Genomic DNA, 21,346 nt, shown 5'->3' with positions numbered 1-21,346 from the left:
GTTAAAAAAGTTTGACACATCCAATAAATGTCATTCCACTTCACGACTGTGTCCCACTTGTTGTTGATTCTTCACAAAAAATTTGAATTTTATACCTTTATGTTTGAAGCCTGAAATGTGGCAAGAGGTTGAAAAGTTCAAGGGGGCCGAATACTTTCGCAAGGCACTGTATCTATCGCCAAAAGTATTTGTCTGTATAAGGTCCGATTTGTTGATGGACTGTTGCCATCAGTAGCAGCTTTAATTATTCTGTAAATATCTTCCACAATAATGGTAACTGTTCATAATTAACATAAATTATATCATCTGCTTTAATTCATCCCAAAGGTGTTTAAGAAGGTTGAGGTCAGGACTCTTTGCAGCTCATTCAAGTTTCCCCGCACCAAACTATGTACACCTGCAGCCATGAAAAGGATTTTAACTCCAGAATTCATTGATTTGGTTCTGGGGCCCAAGACCTTTGGCAATATAGTGTATATTGGTCCTACTGTTAGATTCATCTTTATTCTATAAACATGTTTTAGTTCATATGCTGAACTAAAAAATGTCCTCTCCTAGTGAACCAGCCTGGTGCTCTAGGAGAGGGGATATTTAAGGCACCCTGGTTTTCTTTTCTGCTATCTTCTGTGTAAAATAAAAACACAGAAGTGAGAATGAATTTGTAATACTGGATGTTTTTTTTCTCTGTGACTGATTTGTCAATAAAAAGTTTAACAACAGACAAAAAGGAAAAAAAAAAACGAAACGTATTATATATTCTGGCACACAATTTAATTATTGAAAAAAAATAGATTTTAAATCTTCAACCAATGCACTTAAACTATTGAACTAAATCAAAAACTTATTAAAAAAGCAATATTTGTTTTAAAATAGTCTTTTTTTTTTTGCAAATGCTAATTTATCACAAGGTGAAATGTAATAGATGTGAAGAAACCAAATTTACGGGACCTACTGAAGATAAAGAATGCAATATGGAAGCAATGGGGAAACAAAGTATGGCGTAAAAATGGTATACAGTACATTAGGCGAGTAGCAGGAGAATCTGGCAAGGGCTGAATGCAGCTGGGGTGTTTAAACACTGGGAGGTGTGATTACTGGATTAACAACAACAACAATAGAGTTTTACCTCTCTGACTGCAGCTCTGAGGTAACATGACTGAACAAACAGAAGAAAAGTGATCAGAGAGCAAAAACTAAACATAATACAAGTATGATGCAAAAACCAAATCACAAGGAGCTTTAGAATGAAAAAGCAAACACAAAATGGTACAAAAATAGACTCAGTCACATAACCAAAGTTCAGCAGACATATTCCGGAGCCACAGCATAGAAAAGTAAACTGTAACTTTGTAACATGCATTATCTATTAGAGAAATTAGACAACTAAATTGACTTCAATCCAAAAGCTCCCAGTGATCCTCTTCACCTTTGTGTCCTGCCATCCTCTATTGTCTCTACTGTTGCACCTTCTATTTTATATAAAGATTTGCTTAAGATTAGACATTCAAGACATCTATTCCCTGTACTTCTGGACTATGGAAGTGTTCAAAATTAAATAAATAAACAAAAGAATATGAAAGTATCTACATCAATAAATAACAGGCAATGATTTTATGTGACAATGAAATTGTGAAATAATTAAATGCATATTAAATTCTCCGGTCATTATTATGAAATATATTTAATTTTCCATTAAAAATCAGCTTTATTTTATTAAAGAATTTTCACATAAACTTTTTACCTAACACTTTAAGTTATTGTTGAGGCTATTTTATTTAATTCCAGCAGTAATTTTTTATTTCAAAATGTCATTTGTTAAAAGTTAGCTTTTATTTCAAAAGGCAAACTTTTAAGGATGATTTTTCCCCATGGCCATTTACTGTATTTCATAATATCACTTTACAACTGAATAGCTGTGGGCCAATCAGCGTCAATGGGCTGGACCTGCATCCTCATTGGCTGAGCCTTACAAAGAGATTAGTTTCCTGGTTACCTGCTCTCTGAGCAGCTACTGCGCCACCTCAAGGTTTAGGAAGGATGGTGGAGTTTCTGTAACCTCATTTAGCTCTGGTTATCTCAGCTGATCAAATCGAGGGGATGCCATTTTTAATATGTTTGGATGACATCTTTCAAATGATCGGGATAATAATTGCTCTCCAGAATGTTAGCATCAACGATGCCATTGTGGATACCCTATTAGCCATTGAGCACCGTGTCGGCATGGATTATGCAGAGCACAGCATTCAAGACTTTAGAGGTGTCTGGCATAACCATCGAGGTTATTGCTGCTAAGTTTTCTGTCACCCAGCACAGTTCACTGTGGTCAGGTGAGCCGACAGTCATGCCAGTCAGCTGGAATTACATAAACATAGCCTCAACAATAATTTCAACTATTAGGTAAAAATGTTATGTGAAAATTCTTTAATATTGTAAAGCTGATTTTTAATGGAAAATGAAATGTATTTCATAATAATGAGCTGAGAATTTAATATGCATCAAATTATTTCACAGTTTCACTGTCACATTAAATTGTTATCTATTATTTATTGATGTAGATACTTATTTCATAATGTTTCATTTATTTATTTAAGTTTGAACACTTTGGCAGTCCATAGTGGACCGATAATTCTTTGTTCTAATAAATAACATTTTTGTTTGAAACATTTTTCTGTTTGTGCTGTAGTTATCTTTTATGAGTTTACCTGATGACAATAAAAGAAAAATAAGCAAGTTAATCAGTGTTCATTAGTTATTGTAAATGAATCATGCAACAACTATGCAACAACTATGGACAGATGCAGGTTGCAATATAAAATAATGATTTAAACTTTTCTCCTTTATGGATCTAGTGCAACATAAAAAATAATGGAAGGAATTAATCAACTGTATACGTTGAAACAAAAACAAATTTATTAGCAAAGAATCATTTAAAAGGAGTAAAGCCATCTGCTGGACTGAAGATGTATTGCAGTTTTCTTCACCGCTTCACTCTACATCATTAGGCTGATTTAAATAAATGGTCCGTGGCCTTTCTGAGACATGGAAACAGCAGGTACACAATTCCCTGGAATTCCTTTTACCCTGGTAAAAACAAATACTGGGGCTTTAAATCCCAAGGCTTTAGGTGGAAAAGGGACTGTTATCTATTTCTCTTATAGCCCTTGTCTGTGTGGGTTTTTCCCTAAGAACTAAATAATTTCATTAGTTTGATGTCTCTTTCCTGAGGAACGCTTCAGTCAGGGTCTGATATGACTGTAGACATTCTACTTACTTTTCTTACCTGCATTTTTGTTTGGCTGCAAAGTTTAAACCAAAGTGTAACTGCTATAAAATGCAAAATGATATTTTCTGATTACCAGTATTTTTATTTGCACTTTACAATAAATACTTTACACAGATACATTCTTTTGGGGGAATTTCAAACAAGAAGTTAGAGAAATTAAACTTTCGAAGAAATTGCTATTTTATATTGGTCTCAGATTAGAAACACTCAAGTTTCATTTTCTGTTGCAAAAATGTCCCTTATGCACAACATGTCTCAAAATACAAAGTGTTCTCAGCAAGTGACTCGCTGATGCAAAGTATTAGAATAATAATAATAAAATATAATAATGTATAAGTTGATCATTGTAAATGATGAAGAAAACAACTAAAACTTATCAGGGTGGTTACACTCACATGTCTGACTCCAAATTTATCTGCATGCATCCCAAATATTCTTATTACATTAAAATCCACTTTAAAAATGTACATTTGAACAAAACTGAAATAAAAGTGAATCAAATAACCTATCATGTTTTTGCCAGTGTTCATAAAACATTCCAGTAACATAAAAATAAGTTGCAGTGTTTGTAATTAGAAAGCTTAGAGAAAACTACTTTTATTTTTCAAATAGCCACACTGTTTTCTATCTTCTCTGGATCCATGTATGTGTAAGGCACTTCCAGATCCTTGTTTCTCTTTTTGATGGCTGCACTTAATGCCTTAAGCTCCTCTTGAAAGTTCTTTATCATCTGTCCTGGAGTCTTCTCACTGAAGTGATCCTCGGGGTAGTGGCCAAGAGGTGCCTGATGAAATCAATGACACTCTTTGTTTTTCTGCCACTGACATGCAAATATTTGCAAAATATAGACTATTGACTTAAACAAGTAGAGCTGCAAGAAATCACGGTTGTATTTGAACATATTCCTTTCACTTTGCTTACATAGAGGTGCATCTCAATAAATTAGAAAATCATGGAAAACCTAATACATTTTAGTCATGCACTACAAAAAGTGAAGCTCAAATTTGTTTGGTTTTCTTTAGCTTAAAGATAATGAAAAGCAAAACAGAAATTTCTCAGAATTTTTATTGTATTGGTCTTATGTAATATTTACATTTTCAAAGAAACAGAATTTTGGGTTTTCATTAGCTGTAAAGCACAATCATCAAAATTAACAGTAATCAATGCCTTAAATCCCCGTGTGTAATTAAACTAAAACATATATGAGCTTCCCATTTTAAAGTAGAATTATTGAAATAAATCAACTTTTAAATGATATTCTGATTTATTGAGATTAACCTGTTCAAGTGTTCTTGATCAAATTTGAAAATAGAGTACATTTGACAGCATGAAATATACTGACGTCTGCATACTCACAAAATCACTGGACTGCTGGCTGAGCAGCCATAGGGTGGCCATGCCCTGAACTGTAGTGTTGACATCCGGCAGTGTTTTCAGCATAGTTTCTTCAGTTGCTTTCCCTTTTTTGGTTGGTGGTGGGAGTTGCAGGGAAATTGGAGTGTTTGGCATCCAGCCACCATAGTCAAACTGCAGTAAGCAAATGAGTAATGTAGTAATGTATTGATTTTTTTGTTGTTGGTTGAAGTCCAAAACACAACTCCGTTAACCTTAAAGCACAATAGTTGTAGTCACATTACTGTAGTAATTTACAGTTTCAGTCTGTTGTTCAGGAAGTTCGCTGACTGGATTCAGGCAATATTGCTTTAACAACTTTTAGATATTTTAAAATGATGCTTTTTGTTGGTGTGGTTTTTTTTTGTTTGTTTTGTTTACAACCAGCCTTTGAAACCCTTTACCCTACCCTAACAAAATTAGCATTATTAAGAGTCAAGGTAGTAGGTGCTCCGTCACTTTGACTTTGGACGCATTTTTATTGACAACTCAAAAAGAATATGGACACAATGTCCCTAAATACCACAGAATGTAGAATCAGATCTACCCGCTTCTTCGGATCATCATATGTGTGTTTACTCCTACATTCAGTGACTCATGTTGGGAGAATGGCTGAAGATTAATACAGGTCCTTCTCAAAATATTAGCATATTGTGATAAAGTTCATTATTTTCCATAATGTAATGATGAAAATTTAACATTCATATATTTTAGATTCATTGCACACTAACTGAAATATTTCAGGTCTTTTATTGTCTTAATACGGATGATTTTGGCATACAGCTCATGAAAACCCAAAATTCCTATCTCACAAAATTAGCATATCATTAAAAGGGTCTCTAAACGAGCTATGAACCTAATCATCTGAATCAACGAGTTAACTCTAAACACCTGCAAAAGATTCCTGAGGCCTTTAAAACTCCCAGCCTGGTTCATCACTCAAAACCCCAATCATGGGTAAGACTGCCAACCTGACTGTTGTCCAGAAGGCCACTATTGACACCCTCAAGCAAGAGGGTAAGACACAGAAAGAAATTTCTGAACAAATAGGCTGTTCCCAGAGTGCTGTATCAAGGCACCTCAGTGGGAAGTCTGTGGGAAGGAAAAAGTGTGGCAGAAAACGCTGCACAACGAGAAGAGGTGACCGGACTCTGAGGAAGATTGTGGAGAAGGGCCGATTCCAGACCTTGGGGGACCTGCGGAAGCAGTGGACTGAGTCTGGAGTAGAAACATCCAGAGCCACCGTGCACAGGCGTGTGCAGGAAATGGGCTACAGGTGCCGCATTCCCCAGACCTGGGCTACAGAGAAGCAGCACTGGACTGTTGCTCAGTGGTCAAAGTACTTTTTTCGGATGAAAGCAAATTCTGCATGTCATTCGGAAATCAAGGTGCCAGAGTCTGGAGGAAGACTGGGGAGAAGGAAATGCCAAAATGCCAGAAGTCCAGTGTCAAGTACCCACAGTCAGTGATGGTCTGGGGTGCCGTGTCAGCTGCTGGTGTTGGTCCACTGTGTTTTATCAAGGGCAGGGTCAATGCAGCTAGCTATCAGGAGATTTTGGAGCACTTCATGCTTCCATCTGCTGAAAAGCTTTATGGAGATGAAGATTTTATTTCTCAGCACGACCTGGCACCTGCTCACAGTGCCAAAACCACTGGTAAATGGTTTACTGACCATGGTATCACTGTGCTCAATTGGCCTGCCAACTCTCCTGACCTGAACCCCATAGAGAATCTGTGGGATATTGTGAAGAGAACGTTGAGAGACTCAAGACCCAACACTCTGGATGAGCTAAAGGCCGCTATCGAAGCATCCTGGGCCTCCATAAGACCTCAGCAGTGCCACAGGCTGATTGCCTCCATGCCACGCCGCATTGAAGCAGTCATTTCTGCAAAAGGATTCCCGACCAAGTATTGAGTGCATAACTGTACATGATTATTTGAAGGTTGACGTTTTTTGTATTAAAAACACTTTTCTTTTATTGGTCGGATGAAATATGCTAATTTTGTGAGATAGGAATTTTGGGTTTTCATGAGCTGTATGCCAAAATCATCCGTATTAAGACAATAAAAGACCTGAAATATTTCAGTTAGTGTGCAATAAATCTAAAATATATGAATGTTAAATTTTCATCATTACATTATAGAAAATAATGAACTTTATCACAATATGCTAATTTTTTGAGAAGGACCTGTATAAGGTGAATTCAGACATAAACTTTATTCATAATTCCTTCAACAATCTTCCTTCATGCAATAGAAATTAATTGTTCACAGGATTTCAGGTTTTAATATTGTTTTCTGAATGTTAAAAACTCGGTATATCAAAAAAATATTTGATTTTAAGACCATCTACAGAATTAATACTTTGTATTAGCATTCTTACAGCATTATATAGAACAGCAGTTAATGACTTTGTATGAATTCACTCTAAATTAACACTGTACTCAACAATTTATCCACAAATAGATATAATTTGTATTATATCTAAATATCAGCATTTTTCATCCAACATTTACCTGTCCAGAGTTCACTGCAGCATGCTGGGCTGAGCCTGTGAAGATCACCATGGTGACAAACTTGATGAGAGAGTCCACTGTAGTAAGTTTCTGCGGGATTCCTGAGAATTAGAAAGAATAAACTTAAAATTTAAATATTCAATGTTTAGCTGATGCTTTCATTACACCCACCCATCCCATCCCACCCGTCGGGGGGGAGGGGTACCGTGGCAACACAGAGATACACAAGACAAACAACCATGTAGCACAAACTCAAACTAAGGGAGATTTAGAGACATCAATTAACATAGTGAATAGACAGTTAAACAGTGTGGGAGGAAGCTGGAGTAGCTGGAGAGAACGAATGCAAGAGGAGAACATGTAAACTCCATGCAGAAAGACCCCGGGACGATATTCAAACCCAGGACCTTCTTGCTGCAAGGACAATGATTTACCAAATGCTTCACCAGCCCACATACTTTTATTACACAAATCTGTAATATACCCATTAAGCCATGCTATTTTCTTTAAAACATACCTGGGCAAGGATGGGAAAGGAATCCATGTTCAAATATGTCCAAAATCCACTTTTGTAGTTCAGAGTCTTGCTGAACTTCAAGATCATTCTTGTAGTAGTAGCTTAGGACACCCCGTACAAATCTTTAGACACAGAAATATTTTGTAAAATATATTTTCAACAGACACATCAAGCCAAACATCCAGTAAAAGTAATGCAGTTGTGTTAATCATATCATGATTTCTTTTGAAGAATATTACTGAATTTACACATAACTTTTTATTTTCTAATAACTTATATTTCTGATATTTTTTAATATCACAAATTATTAATATGAGCTACATGATAAAGGACAACATTCAAGATGAGTACCAGGGCAAGTTTGCCTGATTTGCATTAGGACAACTGTAATTTCAACACGAGAAAGCATAAAAAAAGAAGTAAATAAAAAACTGAACTCCACCAAAACCTTTCTCAACTTTTGAACTACACTTAAGCCTAAGACACAACCATCTGTTGTTGCAGTAGATATTTTGATGCTGGTACACAGTTTATTTAACTATATTGTTCTGCACAGACATGATTGTTTACGAGCAAACATGAAAAGCCTGATTTAGTATAAACAGACATTAATAAAGTATAAAAAGTAGGTAGGCTGCAAACAGCTCAAACAAGAGGCAGAAAAAATAAGCTTCTTAAATACATTCCTACATAATATTAATTAGTAGCAGTGTGGAAGTTTTGCATAGTAAACCATCTGATTAGTAACAAAAAGCAGCATAAAGTAAGATGCAAAATGGAAGCAACATATCATACTTGTTGATAATATCCCACAGTCTGAGTCCATCATCTCTGTAGTAGAAGTTTGGTACATCCTTTAGCCCACGCTCAGCAATGTCTTCAGGCATACAGAGAGAGCTGTATGTCATTGAGGACAGGGATCTCCTTAGAATTGTGAGCATACCCTCTCCTCCAGATGCTGAAAACTAGAGCAAAGTTAAATCAAAGTTACAAACAAACACGTTCATAACAAAATAAAGAATTGATGTCCTTCTGGGTGTATTTTCTTACTTGGGTGAAAACACCCTCCTTAGATATGAGTCTTTTCCGAGCTAAGAAGTTGATCTGCAGAGTGTAGCGAGTGTGAGGTATGAGAAGCTGAGAAAACAGAAAACTGTTAATAACAACATTCTGGATTACAATAAAACAGAGCCAAAACAGGAGGAAGAAAATTAATGACCTAACCGATCAGGTTTTCTACATGTTGTATCATTGTGAGAATCCGTCAATATGTGCAAAGCTTCACAGTGGAACCTATCGCTTCAGTTACCTTGTAGAGAGGATGCACCATGGGCACGTTGCGCAACAGTGACACTGCAAATGCCTCAGCCAGCAGGTGAGTACGCAGCAGGTGAACATTGAGCTGATGCTCACTGAAATCTGTGCTCCGCACAAAAATCTTTGCTAGCAGCCAGTCGTACTCAGAATCAGATGGCAGGAAGATTGGGTTGTCTTCTGCTGGTTTCTGCTTCAACTGCAACAGGATTACAATACGATTAGATGTAATATACAGTACATACAGACCACTTTTACCAACAGACATGTTTAGTTACTGTCTAATGTCTAAAAGGCATTTACTTTATTACAAGTAAATCATAAAGATAAACCGTTTTTTGTAAATGCTTTGAGGTTTTATTTTTCTGCTTACAGACTTTAATTATCCATATTGAATTTTAATTAGATCCACACTGAGGTCTGAATACAAATGTAACAGAGCCGCAGTCAGACAGCATTTGTGTGTTTGATGATATAACCTTTTGACAAATGAAAGAAAGAACAAAACAGACTGATGGTTGAAGTGATAAACCTTTAATCCTTGTGTTATCTCATTTCTAAGTAATTTCTGTGAGACTACTTTCTAAAAGGAAATTTCACTTTCGGCATGTGTGAATTGCTTACAAAATACATAGGTTGGATGTCTATCTAGGATGTAACATGGGCTCCCACAACAATTTGTGTTTTCTGTCTTCAAAATTGCCCTAAATAATTCAGAAACTAACTGTTGCCATCTGGTACCAATGATTTGTTAAAGTGCCAATGCCAAATTCTGAAACCAGAAAACCAAAAACAAAATTTAAGTGTGAAACATGCATAAATTATCATTGTGTTTCAAAGCAGATGTAGGATTTTAAAACCCACTTTTTAACACAAAAAGGGCTTTCAGAACCACCCATCTCTGAAACAGAATGTAAACAAATCAAAACATAAAAATTCCTTCCTAATACCAAAAAACTTTCAAAAAGGAATATGTTGAAGTAATCTGTGGCTGCTTATTGGCAACACAGAAAATAAGTTAGTTAGTTCTACTTTCACTAAAGGTTTTCTAAACAGGAAAAGTGAGTGAGATTTATGCATACATAAAATAAAGAGGGTTTTTTTCTCTTCTCTTTTTCTGTGATAATTGGCAGATTGTATATCATTTTTATTTATTTCCCTTCCAACATCCAATGTATAGCATTTGCTTGTAGTGCCTTTTTTTGGGAAAAAAGATGTATTGTTGTGATTGACTGTAGCATATACAGGTCCTTCTCAAAATATTAGCATATTGTGATAAAGTTCATTATTTTCCATAATGTCATGATGAAAATTTAACATTCATATATTTTAGATTCATTGCACACTAACTGAAATATTTCAGGTCTTTTATTGTCTTAATACGGATGATTTTGGCATACAGCTCATGAAAACCCAAAATTCCTATCTCACAAAATTAGCATATTTCATCCGACCAATAAAAGAAAAGTGTTTTTAATACAAAAAACGTCAACCTTCAAATAATCATGTACAGTTATGCACTCAATACTTGGTCGGGAATCCTTTCGCAGAAATGACTGCTTCAATGCGGCGTGGCATGGAGGCAATCAGCCTGTGGCACTGCTGAGGTCTTATGGAGGCCCAGGATGCTTCGATAGCGGCCTTTAGCTCATCCAGAGTGTTGGGTCTTGAGTCTCTCAACGTTCTCTTCACAATATCCCACAGATTCTCTATGGGGTTCAGGTCAGGAGAGTTGGCAGGCCAATTGAGCACAGTGATACCATGGTCAGTAAACCATTTACCAGTGGTTTTGGCACTGTGAGCAGGTGCCAGGTCGTGCTGAAAAATGAAATCTTCATCTCCATAAAGCTTTTCAGCAGATGGAAGCATGAAGTGCTCCAAAATCTCCTGATAGCTAGCTGCATTGATCCTGCCCTTGATAAAACACAGTGGACCAACACCAGCAGCTGACACGGCACCCCAGACCATCACTGACTGTGGGTACTTGACACTGGACTTCTGGCATTTTGACATTTCCTTCTCCCCAGTCTTCCTCCAGACTCTGGCACCTTGATTTCTGAATGACATGCAGAATTTGCTTTCATCCAAAAAAAGTACTTTGGACCACTGAGCAACAGTCCAGTGCTGCTTCTCTGTAGCCCAGGTCAGGCGCTTCTGCTGCTGTTTCTGGTTCAAAAGTGGCTTGACCTGGGGAATGCGGCACCTGTAGCCCATTTCCTGCACACGCCTGTGCACAGTGGCTCTGGATGTTTCTACTCCAGACTCAGTCCACTGCTTCCGCAGGTCCCCCAAGGTCTGGAATCGGCCCTTCTCCACAATCTTCCTCAGGGTCCGGTCACCTCTTCTCGTTGTGCAGCGTTTTCTGCCACACTTTTTCCTTCCCACAGACTTCCCACTGAGGTGCCTTGATACAGCACTCTGGGAACAGCCTATTCGTTCAGAAATTTCTTTCTGTGTCTTACCCTCTTGCTTGAGGGTGTCAATAGTGGCCTTCTGGACAGCAGTCAGGTCGGCAGTCTTACCCATGATTGGGGTTTTGAGTGATGAACCAGACTGGGAGTTTTAAAGGCCTCAGGAATCTTTTGCAGGTGTTTAGAGTTAACTCGTTGATTCAGATGATTAGGTTCATAGCTCGTTTAGAGACCCTTTTAATGATATGCTAATTTTGTGAGATAGGAATTTTGGGTTTTCATGAGCTGTATGCCAAAATCATCCGTATTAAGACAATAAAAGACGTGAAATATTTCAGTTAGTGTGCAATGAATCTAAAATATATGAATGTTCAATTTTCATCATAACATTATGGAAAATAATGAACTTTATCACAATATGCTAATATTTTGAGAAGGACCTGTAATCTTAGTAATACAGTGATGTCATAAACTTGTAAAAGAAAGATTTAATTGAATGCTGAATAATTAATGCTCATTATTGACTTTATTTGAGTGCTAATCTTACCTGAATAGCAATAGGCATGAGTTTATCATTTGGGGTTTTATGGAGCAAGACGAGTGGAGCCATCAAGTACTGTTTTTTGTCATTGATGATGCTTGTTTTCACTCCATCAATTTGCTTGTAGTCACATAGAAATATGTTGCCTTTCTGTTTAAAATTTTAAAAAAGATTCAAAAATGTTTTTTGCATAAAAATACAACTGCTTTTAAGCTACTTAGAAATATCTATTCATTTTATGTGCAAACAGTCACCTTCATTTCTACCGCCAGGCTGCAACGACTATCAGGGAAAACCATCTTGTCAGTTACAGGAAAGTTGTCGGGCAAGACGGTACAGCGTCGGATCATCATGGGATTGACCCCGTTTAGAAACTGGTAGCCAAAAAAGGCATCTTCCTTCCAGTGTTGTTGGACATAGTCTGTAAACAAGAAAAGCATGTCTTTAAATCAAAGTCCTTCTCTGCAGCATATTATCACGCACATTTTTAACTGAATGTGAAGCAGGCTTGATTCTACAAATATGTATGTTGATTTTATGCTGCAACTATCAATTTAAGTGAAAGTTTAAACTTGTAAGGCTTCTATTTCAGTAATATTAATAATAATAACGTTTTTGCACATGATATTTTACAAAAACACAACACATAAAGACAAAAATTTAAAGATAAATACACCTCTTGAACATTGTAACAAAGCAATCTGAATTATATGCAGGCTAATAGAATGGCTTGAACGTTTTGTTAAGTTGTTGAAGCATAAACATTATATAAATGTAAAGGCATCACCTCAAGGAAGAACTATTTTACCTATTCATCTAAACAACCACCAAACAACAGTGTCTCTCTGTTCTTTATACTATTTTATTTGCAAATAAAACTTTAACAACTACTGAGAAATTGTGAACCCACACCTCCCTCTTAACAGGTTTTATGGCTCAGTGGAATTTACTTTAGTGCAATGGGACAATACCTGATAAGTCAGACTCTTTGCAGCAAAACACCCTGTTGATATCATCAACCTCCGTCCATCCCATTTTACAATCAGCCAGCCCCTTCAGTTTCAGCTCTGTCAGTCTAGTAATGAAAAAACAGAAAGCTATTGTGTTATTGTTTGTATACATAAAAACATCAAATTGAAGGCACAAATGTATCAGAATAAAAGGATTTTACCCTGTGCTTGCTGTGAAAAGAAACTCTGTCTGCTTGGTAAAGGAGAATCTGACCTCAGCAGGTAGAATAAGTAGATCATCTGCCTTCATGCAGTGAGGAATTCCCTCCACATACACATCCCAGCTGAGAAAAAGATAGCATTTATATTCTGTTTTATTTTAGATTAGTACACATAGAAAATTATATTTTATCTTTCAATTATAAATCCAATTCATCAAATGCGTAATTCAGTTTAAAAAGTGAATCTTACTAAGCATAGAGTTATATATTTCCAGCATTTATGTGTGCACATTTAGGTGATTATGGGTTACAGATAATGAAAACCAAAAATCACTTTCTCAAAAAGTTAAAATATTACACAAAGACTTCAAATAAAATTGTTTTTTTCAATACAGGTGGTCATGTAACGGCTTATAAAATGTCAGTCAGTGAGTCATTTTCTACCGCCTATTCCATAGTGGGTCGCGGGGGAGCTGGTGCCTATCTCCAGCAGTCTATGGGCGAGAAGCAGGGTACACCCTGAACAGGTCGCCAGTCCATCGCAGGGCAACACACAAACAACCACACAAACACTCATTCATACCCCTAAGGGCAATTTAGATTAACCAATTAACCTAACAGGCATGTCTTTGGACTGTGGGAGGAAGCAGGAGTACCCGGTGAGAACCCACGCATGCACAGGGAGAACATGCAAACTCCATGCAGAAAGACCCCTGGTCGGGAATCGAACCCAGGACCTTCTTGCAAGGCAACAGTGCTACCAACTGTGCCACCATGCAGCCCTCGCTCATAAAATCATGGGGAAAATTGCTGAAAGTCACTAAGACTCTTCACAGTTATGGTAAGGAACAAAAGGTCACAGCTAAACCAGCTGGCTGTTCACAGCGCACTGTTTTTAATAAGCATATTAATACAAAATTGAGTGAAAGGAAAAGTGCATCTTACCTAAGCTAAGGAAAAATCTGAAGTCTTCTTTTAAAATTAAAATCTAAGTTTCATTTGGAAATCAGGGATTTGATTGCTATTGTGCCATGCCACATTAATGTAGTAATTCATGCAACAAGAGCCCCAAACAAAGTATTAAATGCCTATACTGTACAGTATATGAACAAACGCAGGCTGCCATTTAGGTGCAAGAAAACATTTGTTTCTGAGAAACTGAATATTTGTTTTTAACTAATGATAAGCCTTGACCAAAAAAAAAAGAATGGCAATTTACAATTCATTGTGACTGTGACTTTATTTCCTCAAGTTACATAGTATTTGGAAGTTGTTTACTATAATATTACAGCAAAACAATAAGTAAATAACAGAAAGAAACAATATATCCGTAAGTGAATATTCAAACAGGGATGATGTTTGAATTCGTGCCACTCTGATCTCTCACCAATAGTTCTTCTGACGCTGCTTGAGCTCCTGTTCCCGGCTATACCGGCCAAGATGATGGTTATCTTCAAACCCTCTCAGAGCTAGAAAGAGAGAGAAAATAAGTCATGTGAGGATGTGTTGGAATAAATTTTATCCTGTCTTGCACTAGTTTAAAAGACCCAACAAGCTTTTAACAGAATTTCAGCATGTTTTACAAACCTGTTCCCTCTCTGAAGCGGTGCACCTGGCTGTCAGTGATCCAGCGGTAAACAGGAAAGTTGTAAGTGTCTCCCTCGGGGGATTTGACTGCCACTTTGGCAGGGAACCAAGAATCTTCGGGGAACAACACAAGAGGCTGTTTGTCAAGCTCTATCAGCAACAGTTTTCCAAGGGAGGTGGGGCAGGAAACTGTAAAAGTTGCCACCTATCGCAATAACAACGACAATTTGAAAACATCAAAAGACAATGTGTGTATAGGAACAGTAAAATATTTTGCTGTAATATTATAGTAAACAACTTCAAAATACTATGTAACTTGAGGAAATAAAGTCACAATCACAATGAATTGTAAATTGCCATTCAAAAGTATTCACATGCCCTAAACGTTTTCACATTTTGGTCTTATAACACTTGTCTATTTGTTTGTTATTTATTTCAGAATAAATCAGCTGGTCTATAAAGGGCTGAGATGTTTGTTAGAGAACATTAGTGAACAAACAGCATCATGAAGACAGGTCAGAGAAAAACCTGAATGGCAAGAATGGCAAAAAAAAAATTAAATTCTGAAAGAAACCATGAGACATCTTCTTTTAAAATTTAGCATAAGCCATGTGGGGGACACAACAAACACGTTAAAGAAGGTGCTCTGAACTGTTGAAACCAAGATTGAATGTTTTGACCAACATATAAAATACCATGCATGTCTGAAAAACATACAATGCACATTACTCTGAACACAGCATCCCCATGGTTAAACATGGTGATGGCAGCATAATGCTTTGAGGTGCTTTTCATCAGCAAGGACAGGGAAGCTGCTCAGAGTTGATGGGAAGATGGGTGCAGCTAAATACAGTTTAATCCCAGAAGAAAACTTGTTTGCAAAGCGCTTGAATCTGTGACAGAGGTTGTTGTTGCAGCTTAAACATTAAGCTAGAGCTACAATGGAATGGCTTAGATCAAAGCAAAATTCTCTGTTGGAATATCCTGGTCAGAGTTGTTTTGCAAAAAATAATGGACAAAAAAAAAACAGTCTGTAGATTTGCAAAGCTGGTAGAGAAATTCCTCAAAAGACCTTCAGCTGTAGCTGTGGCAAAAGGAGGTTTTACAAAGTATTGACTCAAGAGAGGCAAATTCATTCACTTTTTTGTCATTTTCTGTTAAAAATCCTAAGACACTCTGTTCTACTTTGCTGTGGTCTATCATATAAAATTCAAATTAAATATGTTGAAGTTTGTGATTGTAGTGTGACAAAATGTAAAAAAGTTCAATGGCAGTGAATACTTTGCAAGTCCCTGTATGGTACTTCTCCTGGATGTATTACACAAAACAATGCAGTAACGGTGCTTTGTTACACATACCCTGTTGCTAAACAAGTGATAGATCTTGTGATTCTTTGTCTCAAGCAAAGCTGATAAAGCAGGTGCTACATTTGAACTTAAAGCTTAATCTTTCAGACTTACCGCTCCTCTGACAAATGCTGAAGCTCCCCTGATGCTCAACAGCCACTTGCGTTCACTTTCTCCACTTGTGCCAACGAGCTTAATAAACACATTGTTAAAAGTGGTGGCAGCGGCACGATTGGCAGTGAACACGGTCACTTCATAATCCAACATTTTTACTCCTGAAAATAGATCCACCTTGATCCTGAGAGAGGGAGAAACAATCATCATCAGGACTTTCAGTGGGTCGTTCCTTTTCATTGCAATACCAATAAAGGAGTATTGGCAAACTGTATTGATGTTACACCAATGAAACAACTAATTTCCTTGCGACAGCTCACAAAAGTAAATAGATCAAAGCCACTGTATCACAATGAGATGGACAAACACCGTTTGATATAACAAGTACAAATACAATATCCTTAGTTAAATCATGTGTTTCTGTTCTGCAACAACTTCGAAAAATATGTGTCTTACCTCTGCTAATGAGACCACAAAGTTCTCCTGAAGAACTGCTGCTTTGATGCAACTGACCACCACAGATTTCTTTATATACACATGCATGGTGTTGTGGGAGTGTTCCCTCAGTACCAATAAGCAGCTAAGTGATGAAATTACCTGCAACATACCCTCCCACCACTCACCTGTGGTGTTTTTCCAGTTCTTACTTGAAAGTTGGGACTTTCATGTCTTTGAACACTCTGGGTTTTGCATACCTCTTGAGACATGCATTTCCTCAAAGAATATGTCTCATAAATCTGCATAGCCCTTGTGGGAAAGGTAGCAAAATTAATGATGCTTGTCAGTGCAGAATGACACATGGGTGATGATGTAAACCAGGATTTATGTCTAAATGTTTTGCCCAGAATACGAGCAAACTGAGCCTTTATTAATTTATTAATTTACAAGCACTAAAATTGTGATTTAATGCTGCACAAAACCACATTGGTAATAAACAACACATTTCTTGGATGCATAACTACTTTAATACATAGTTATTTGATTAAAATATCTTCTTATGAACAAAAGGTATGATGTAACAACAGCTCTAGAACTAACAGCTGATGAAAGGAGGACTTATCTGATATTATCTAATGATGAAACCTTTTAATTTAATCTTATCAGTATATCTAGGTCTATTATTTTTAGAGCGGTCTCCAGTGCTATTTAATCTAGAAACCATAAAACAAATGTTGGACAAAAGGGAAACCAGTCTTTGGCCTAAAATTGATCCTTCACGTTTCGCAACCTGCCTTCCGGGTTGAAAGGGTGAAACTGCCACCCGTTGTGCAAATACCGTTGATAAAATAACTGAAAAAAGTACGTAACCACAGGTTTCTGACATGCATTTTAATCTGGCCACCTGCATCGTTGCCTGACCACCTGTGTTCTCAACATTGTTGAAGCATATTCCACATTAATGTACTGCAATCCACTGATTCCACCAAACAGAAAGAAAATAAGAATTCAATATACTGTTAGATGAAACAGAAATTTTACTTTGACTTAAAACTGACTAAAATAAACTCTGGGTAACAAATTAATCAATGGAGAGAAATTAACCGACGACAGAAATTAGACTGGATTCAGAAATGTGTAAATCATAATCATAAAACTTAGCTGAATTAAATTAATTGTCACACAGCATCAAAATGTTTGAACGTAGCTTATTTAGATGCTCGTCATTATTTTGAATTGCTTGTCGTTATGTTTACTCACCATGCTGGTTGTTTTTATACTACATCTCGTTGTCGTTGTCTTCTGCTTTATCCAGTATCGGGTCGCGGGGGCAGCAGACTCAGAGGAGACACCCAGACGTCCCTTTCCCTAGACACCTATTCCAGCTCCTCTGGGAGCGGGAATACCTCCTGAGGAAGGCGTCCAGGAGGCATCCAGTACAGATGCCCGTGCGACCTCAACTGGCTCCTCTTGATGTGGAGGAGCAGCGGCTCTACTCCGAGCTCCTCACCCTTTCTCTAAGGGAGTGCCCGGCCACCCTACGAAGGAAGCTCATTTCAGCGGCTTGTATCTGCGATCTCGTTCTTTCGGTCATGACCCAAAGTTCATGGTCATAGGTGAGGATAGGAATGTAGACCGACAGGTAAATCGAGAGCTTCACTTTTTGGCACAGCTCTCTCTTCACCACAACGGACCGGCACAGCGCCCCCATTACTACGGCAGCCACACAGATCCGTCTGTCGATCTCCCGCTCCATTCTTCCCTCACTCGTGAACAAGACTCCGAAATACTTGAACTCCTCCACTTGAGGCAGGAACTCCCCTCCAACCTGAAGAGGACAAGCCACCTTTTTCCAGTCGAGAACCATGGCCTCGGACTTGGAGGAGCTGATCTTCATCCCAGCCACTTCACACTCGGCTGCGAACTGCCCCAGCGCATGCTGTAGGTCTTGGTTAGAGGGGGCCAGCAGGACCACGTCATCTGCAAAAAGAAGAGACAAAATCCACTGGTCCCCAAACCAGACCCCCTCCGGCCCTTGGCTGCACCTAGACCGGTGACAGAGGGAAGCCCTGCCGGAGTCCAATGCGGACCAAACTCCTGCTCCGCTTGTACAGAGACCGGATGGCCTCTAATAAAGGGCCCCCGATTCCATACTCCTGGAGCACCCCCCACAGGGCACTACGTGGGCAAACTCCCATGAACCCTCGAGTACCCTGTAGAGGGTATAGAGCTGGTCCAGTGTTCCACGGCCGGGACAAAAACCACACTGCTCCTCCTGAAGCCGAGGTTCGACCATCGGCCAGACTCTCCTCTCCAATACCATGGCGTAGGCCTTACCAGGGAGGCTGAGGCGTATGATGCCCCTGTAGTTGGAACATACCCTCCGGTCACCTTTCTTCTGCCAGTCAAGAGGCACTGTCCCCGACTGCCACACAATGTTGAAGAGGCGTGTCAATCATGACAACCCCACAACATCCAGAGACTAGAGGTACTCAGGGCGGATCTCAGGAGTCCCACAAGCTAACCACAGCAGATACAAATCCTTCTTCAGCTTGACAGCGTCCCTTACTGCCGGTGTCCACGACCGGGTTCGGGGATTGCCACTGCGACAGGCACCGCAGAACTTAAGGCCACAGCTGCGGGCAGCAGCATCGACAATAGATGCGGAGAACATGGTCCACTCGGACTCTATGTCTCCAACATCCCTCGGAATCCGGTCAAAGCTCTCCCGGAGGTCGGAGTTGAATACATCCCTGGCCGAGGGCTCTGCCGGACGTACCCAGCAGACCCTCACTATGCGCTTGGGCCTGTCAAGTCTGTCCGGCTTTCTCCTCCACCAGTGGATCCATTCCTCCTGATGACGCCTCTCCAGGTGTCACTGTCATTTCCAACCCGGGCATTGAAGTCCCCCAGCAGAATAGTGGAGTCCCCGGGAGGGGCACTATCCAGCACCCCGACAGGGACGCCAAGAAGGCCGGGTACTCTGTACTACTGCTAGGCCAGTAGGCCGAGACGACAGTCAGAGACTGGTCCCCAACCCGAAGGCGCAGGGATGTGACCCTCTCATTCACTGGGGTAAACCCCAACACGAAACGGCTGAGCTGGGGGGCAACAAGTAAACCCACCCCAGCCCACCACCTCTCCCCGTGGGCCAGCCCCTCTCGATGGGTTCCAGAGCCCAAGCTGTGCGTGGAGGCGAGCCCTCATGAAGGTGTCTTGAACCGCTCTTTGTCTGACCCGTCACCAGAGCCTGTTTGCCATGGGAGACCCTACCAGGGGCATTTAAGCCCCAGACAACATAGCCTCTAGGATCATTACATCTATTTCATATTAATTCATTTTATATTAATATTAAAATTCAAAATTTTATTGCCATCTCCTTCTATAATGAGGTTTAGTTTGGTAAAATGACCAAAACAAAACAGAGGAGAAAAAGGAGAAACCCGAACTGAACAGAGGAGCAGAACCTGCTGGTGGAAGAGAAGAGAGGAGTGTTGAAAGGTAGATTTGGTCCTGGGATCACGGAGCAAACAAACAGGCATTCCTGAGCAGATCAATCAGCTTTCTCTCTGCTTTCAGCACCAGCCTGGAATGTGAGCAGCTCTGGTGCCTGCTGCAATCAGAAACCAGACAGGAGATAGCAGCACACCAGAGAACTTGTCCACAGACGGGGAGCATTGTAGATGATCATTTAGACTATTGACATCATCATGTGCAATACAGCAAATACTTATTTACCTAATGTACATCTTCTTTCTATGTATATATTGCTTAGATTTTTGTATTGTTGCCTAGAGTTTGTATTTATGTATATATGTAAATATTTTAGTCTTTCAAAATTTTCCAAATGTATTTTTTTAAAACATTTTACAGTGTGTAAATATTTAAATAAGTCTGTACGATGTTGTTTGTAATTTTGTTCACTTTTTATTTATGATTATTTATTATTGTTTCTATTATTTATTTATCCTTCCTAATATTACCTTACTAAAGGTGCATCTTTAATCTGTCCTGCCACTTAATCTATTTAATTCCGTCCTAGGGGGATTATAAGGTTAATCTTATCTCTATATTAATAATTGTATGATTGTTATAGACCTTTATGTGCTCATTTATTCGACTGTTTAGGGGTGGATCCCTGTGCGGTCGAGATGGTAGCGTCTTATTAATTCACTGTTGTTCATTGTTCCGAGAATATCTTTCCTTTCTCTCTGTCTTTCCACCATTTTCTCTGCTTAAGACACTCTTAGGCTCACTTAAAGTCCTCCTCACTAATCTTAACATTCCTCATATTAGGAGCTCTTAAAGCCTAAGAACTTTTATCTTTCCGAGGGAAAATTCTAAGAAAAATCATAGAATTCAAGAATTTCTAACATTTATCTTAGAATGACGTCACAAGGGCCTACTTTTAATCTTAGGATTCTTTGTGAATACAGGCCCTGGTTTTTATGTCTCACTAATGCTTACATGCAATGCATATGTAGCATCAATATTCATCAAAAATCATGGTCTTATTTTTTTTAAGGTTGTTTTGGCACTAGTGACCTTTATATATTGACCAATAACGAGACAGAAAAGAGGGTGAAGAGAGTTGGGGAAGACATATCGCAAATGGCACGAGACCTGCACATGTTACGCTCTACCAACTGAGCCACCAGCACCGCCTATATCAGTCTTAATAGCAGAAATATTATTTTTATCAGTCTCATCTGACAG

At 38.6% G+C, this 21,346-nt stretch overlaps 1 protein-coding gene across 1 annotated transcript; it reads right to left on the bottom strand.

Moving 5' to 3' along the window:
* Nucleotides 1-3,339: 3,339 nt before the first annotated feature.
* LOC124867860 (polyunsaturated fatty acid lipoxygenase ALOX15B-like) lies at nucleotides 3,340-16,705 on the bottom strand. Its single transcript, XM_047364527.1, has 15 exons — nucleotides 16,649-16,705; nucleotides 16,193-16,376; nucleotides 14,733-14,937; nucleotides 14,533-14,614; nucleotides 13,146-13,268; nucleotides 12,946-13,049; nucleotides 12,229-12,395; nucleotides 11,981-12,124; nucleotides 9,018-9,221; nucleotides 8,759-8,845; nucleotides 8,504-8,673; nucleotides 7,709-7,830; nucleotides 7,192-7,292; nucleotides 4,640-4,810; nucleotides 3,340-4,067 (listed from the first exon to the last, which is right to left on the bottom strand). Exons 2-15 carry the CDS (start codon nucleotides 16,343-16,345, stop codon nucleotides 3,888-3,890), a joined length of 2,013 nt encoding a protein of 670 aa, XP_047220483.1. The 5' UTR covers nucleotides 16,346-16,376; nucleotides 16,649-16,705; the 3' UTR covers nucleotides 3,340-3,887.
* Between the last annotated feature and the right edge of the window lie 4,641 nt (nucleotides 16,706-21,346).

This window comes from Girardinichthys multiradiatus, chromosome 5 (genome assembly GCF_021462225.1).
Source record: "Girardinichthys multiradiatus isolate DD_20200921_A chromosome 5, DD_fGirMul_XY1, whole genome shotgun sequence".
NCBI classification, from domain to species: Eukaryota; Metazoa; Chordata; class Actinopteri; order Cyprinodontiformes; family Goodeidae; genus Girardinichthys; species Girardinichthys multiradiatus.
Note: the sequence above shows the minus strand (reverse complement) of the source record. Positions and strands in the feature narration are given on the sequence as shown.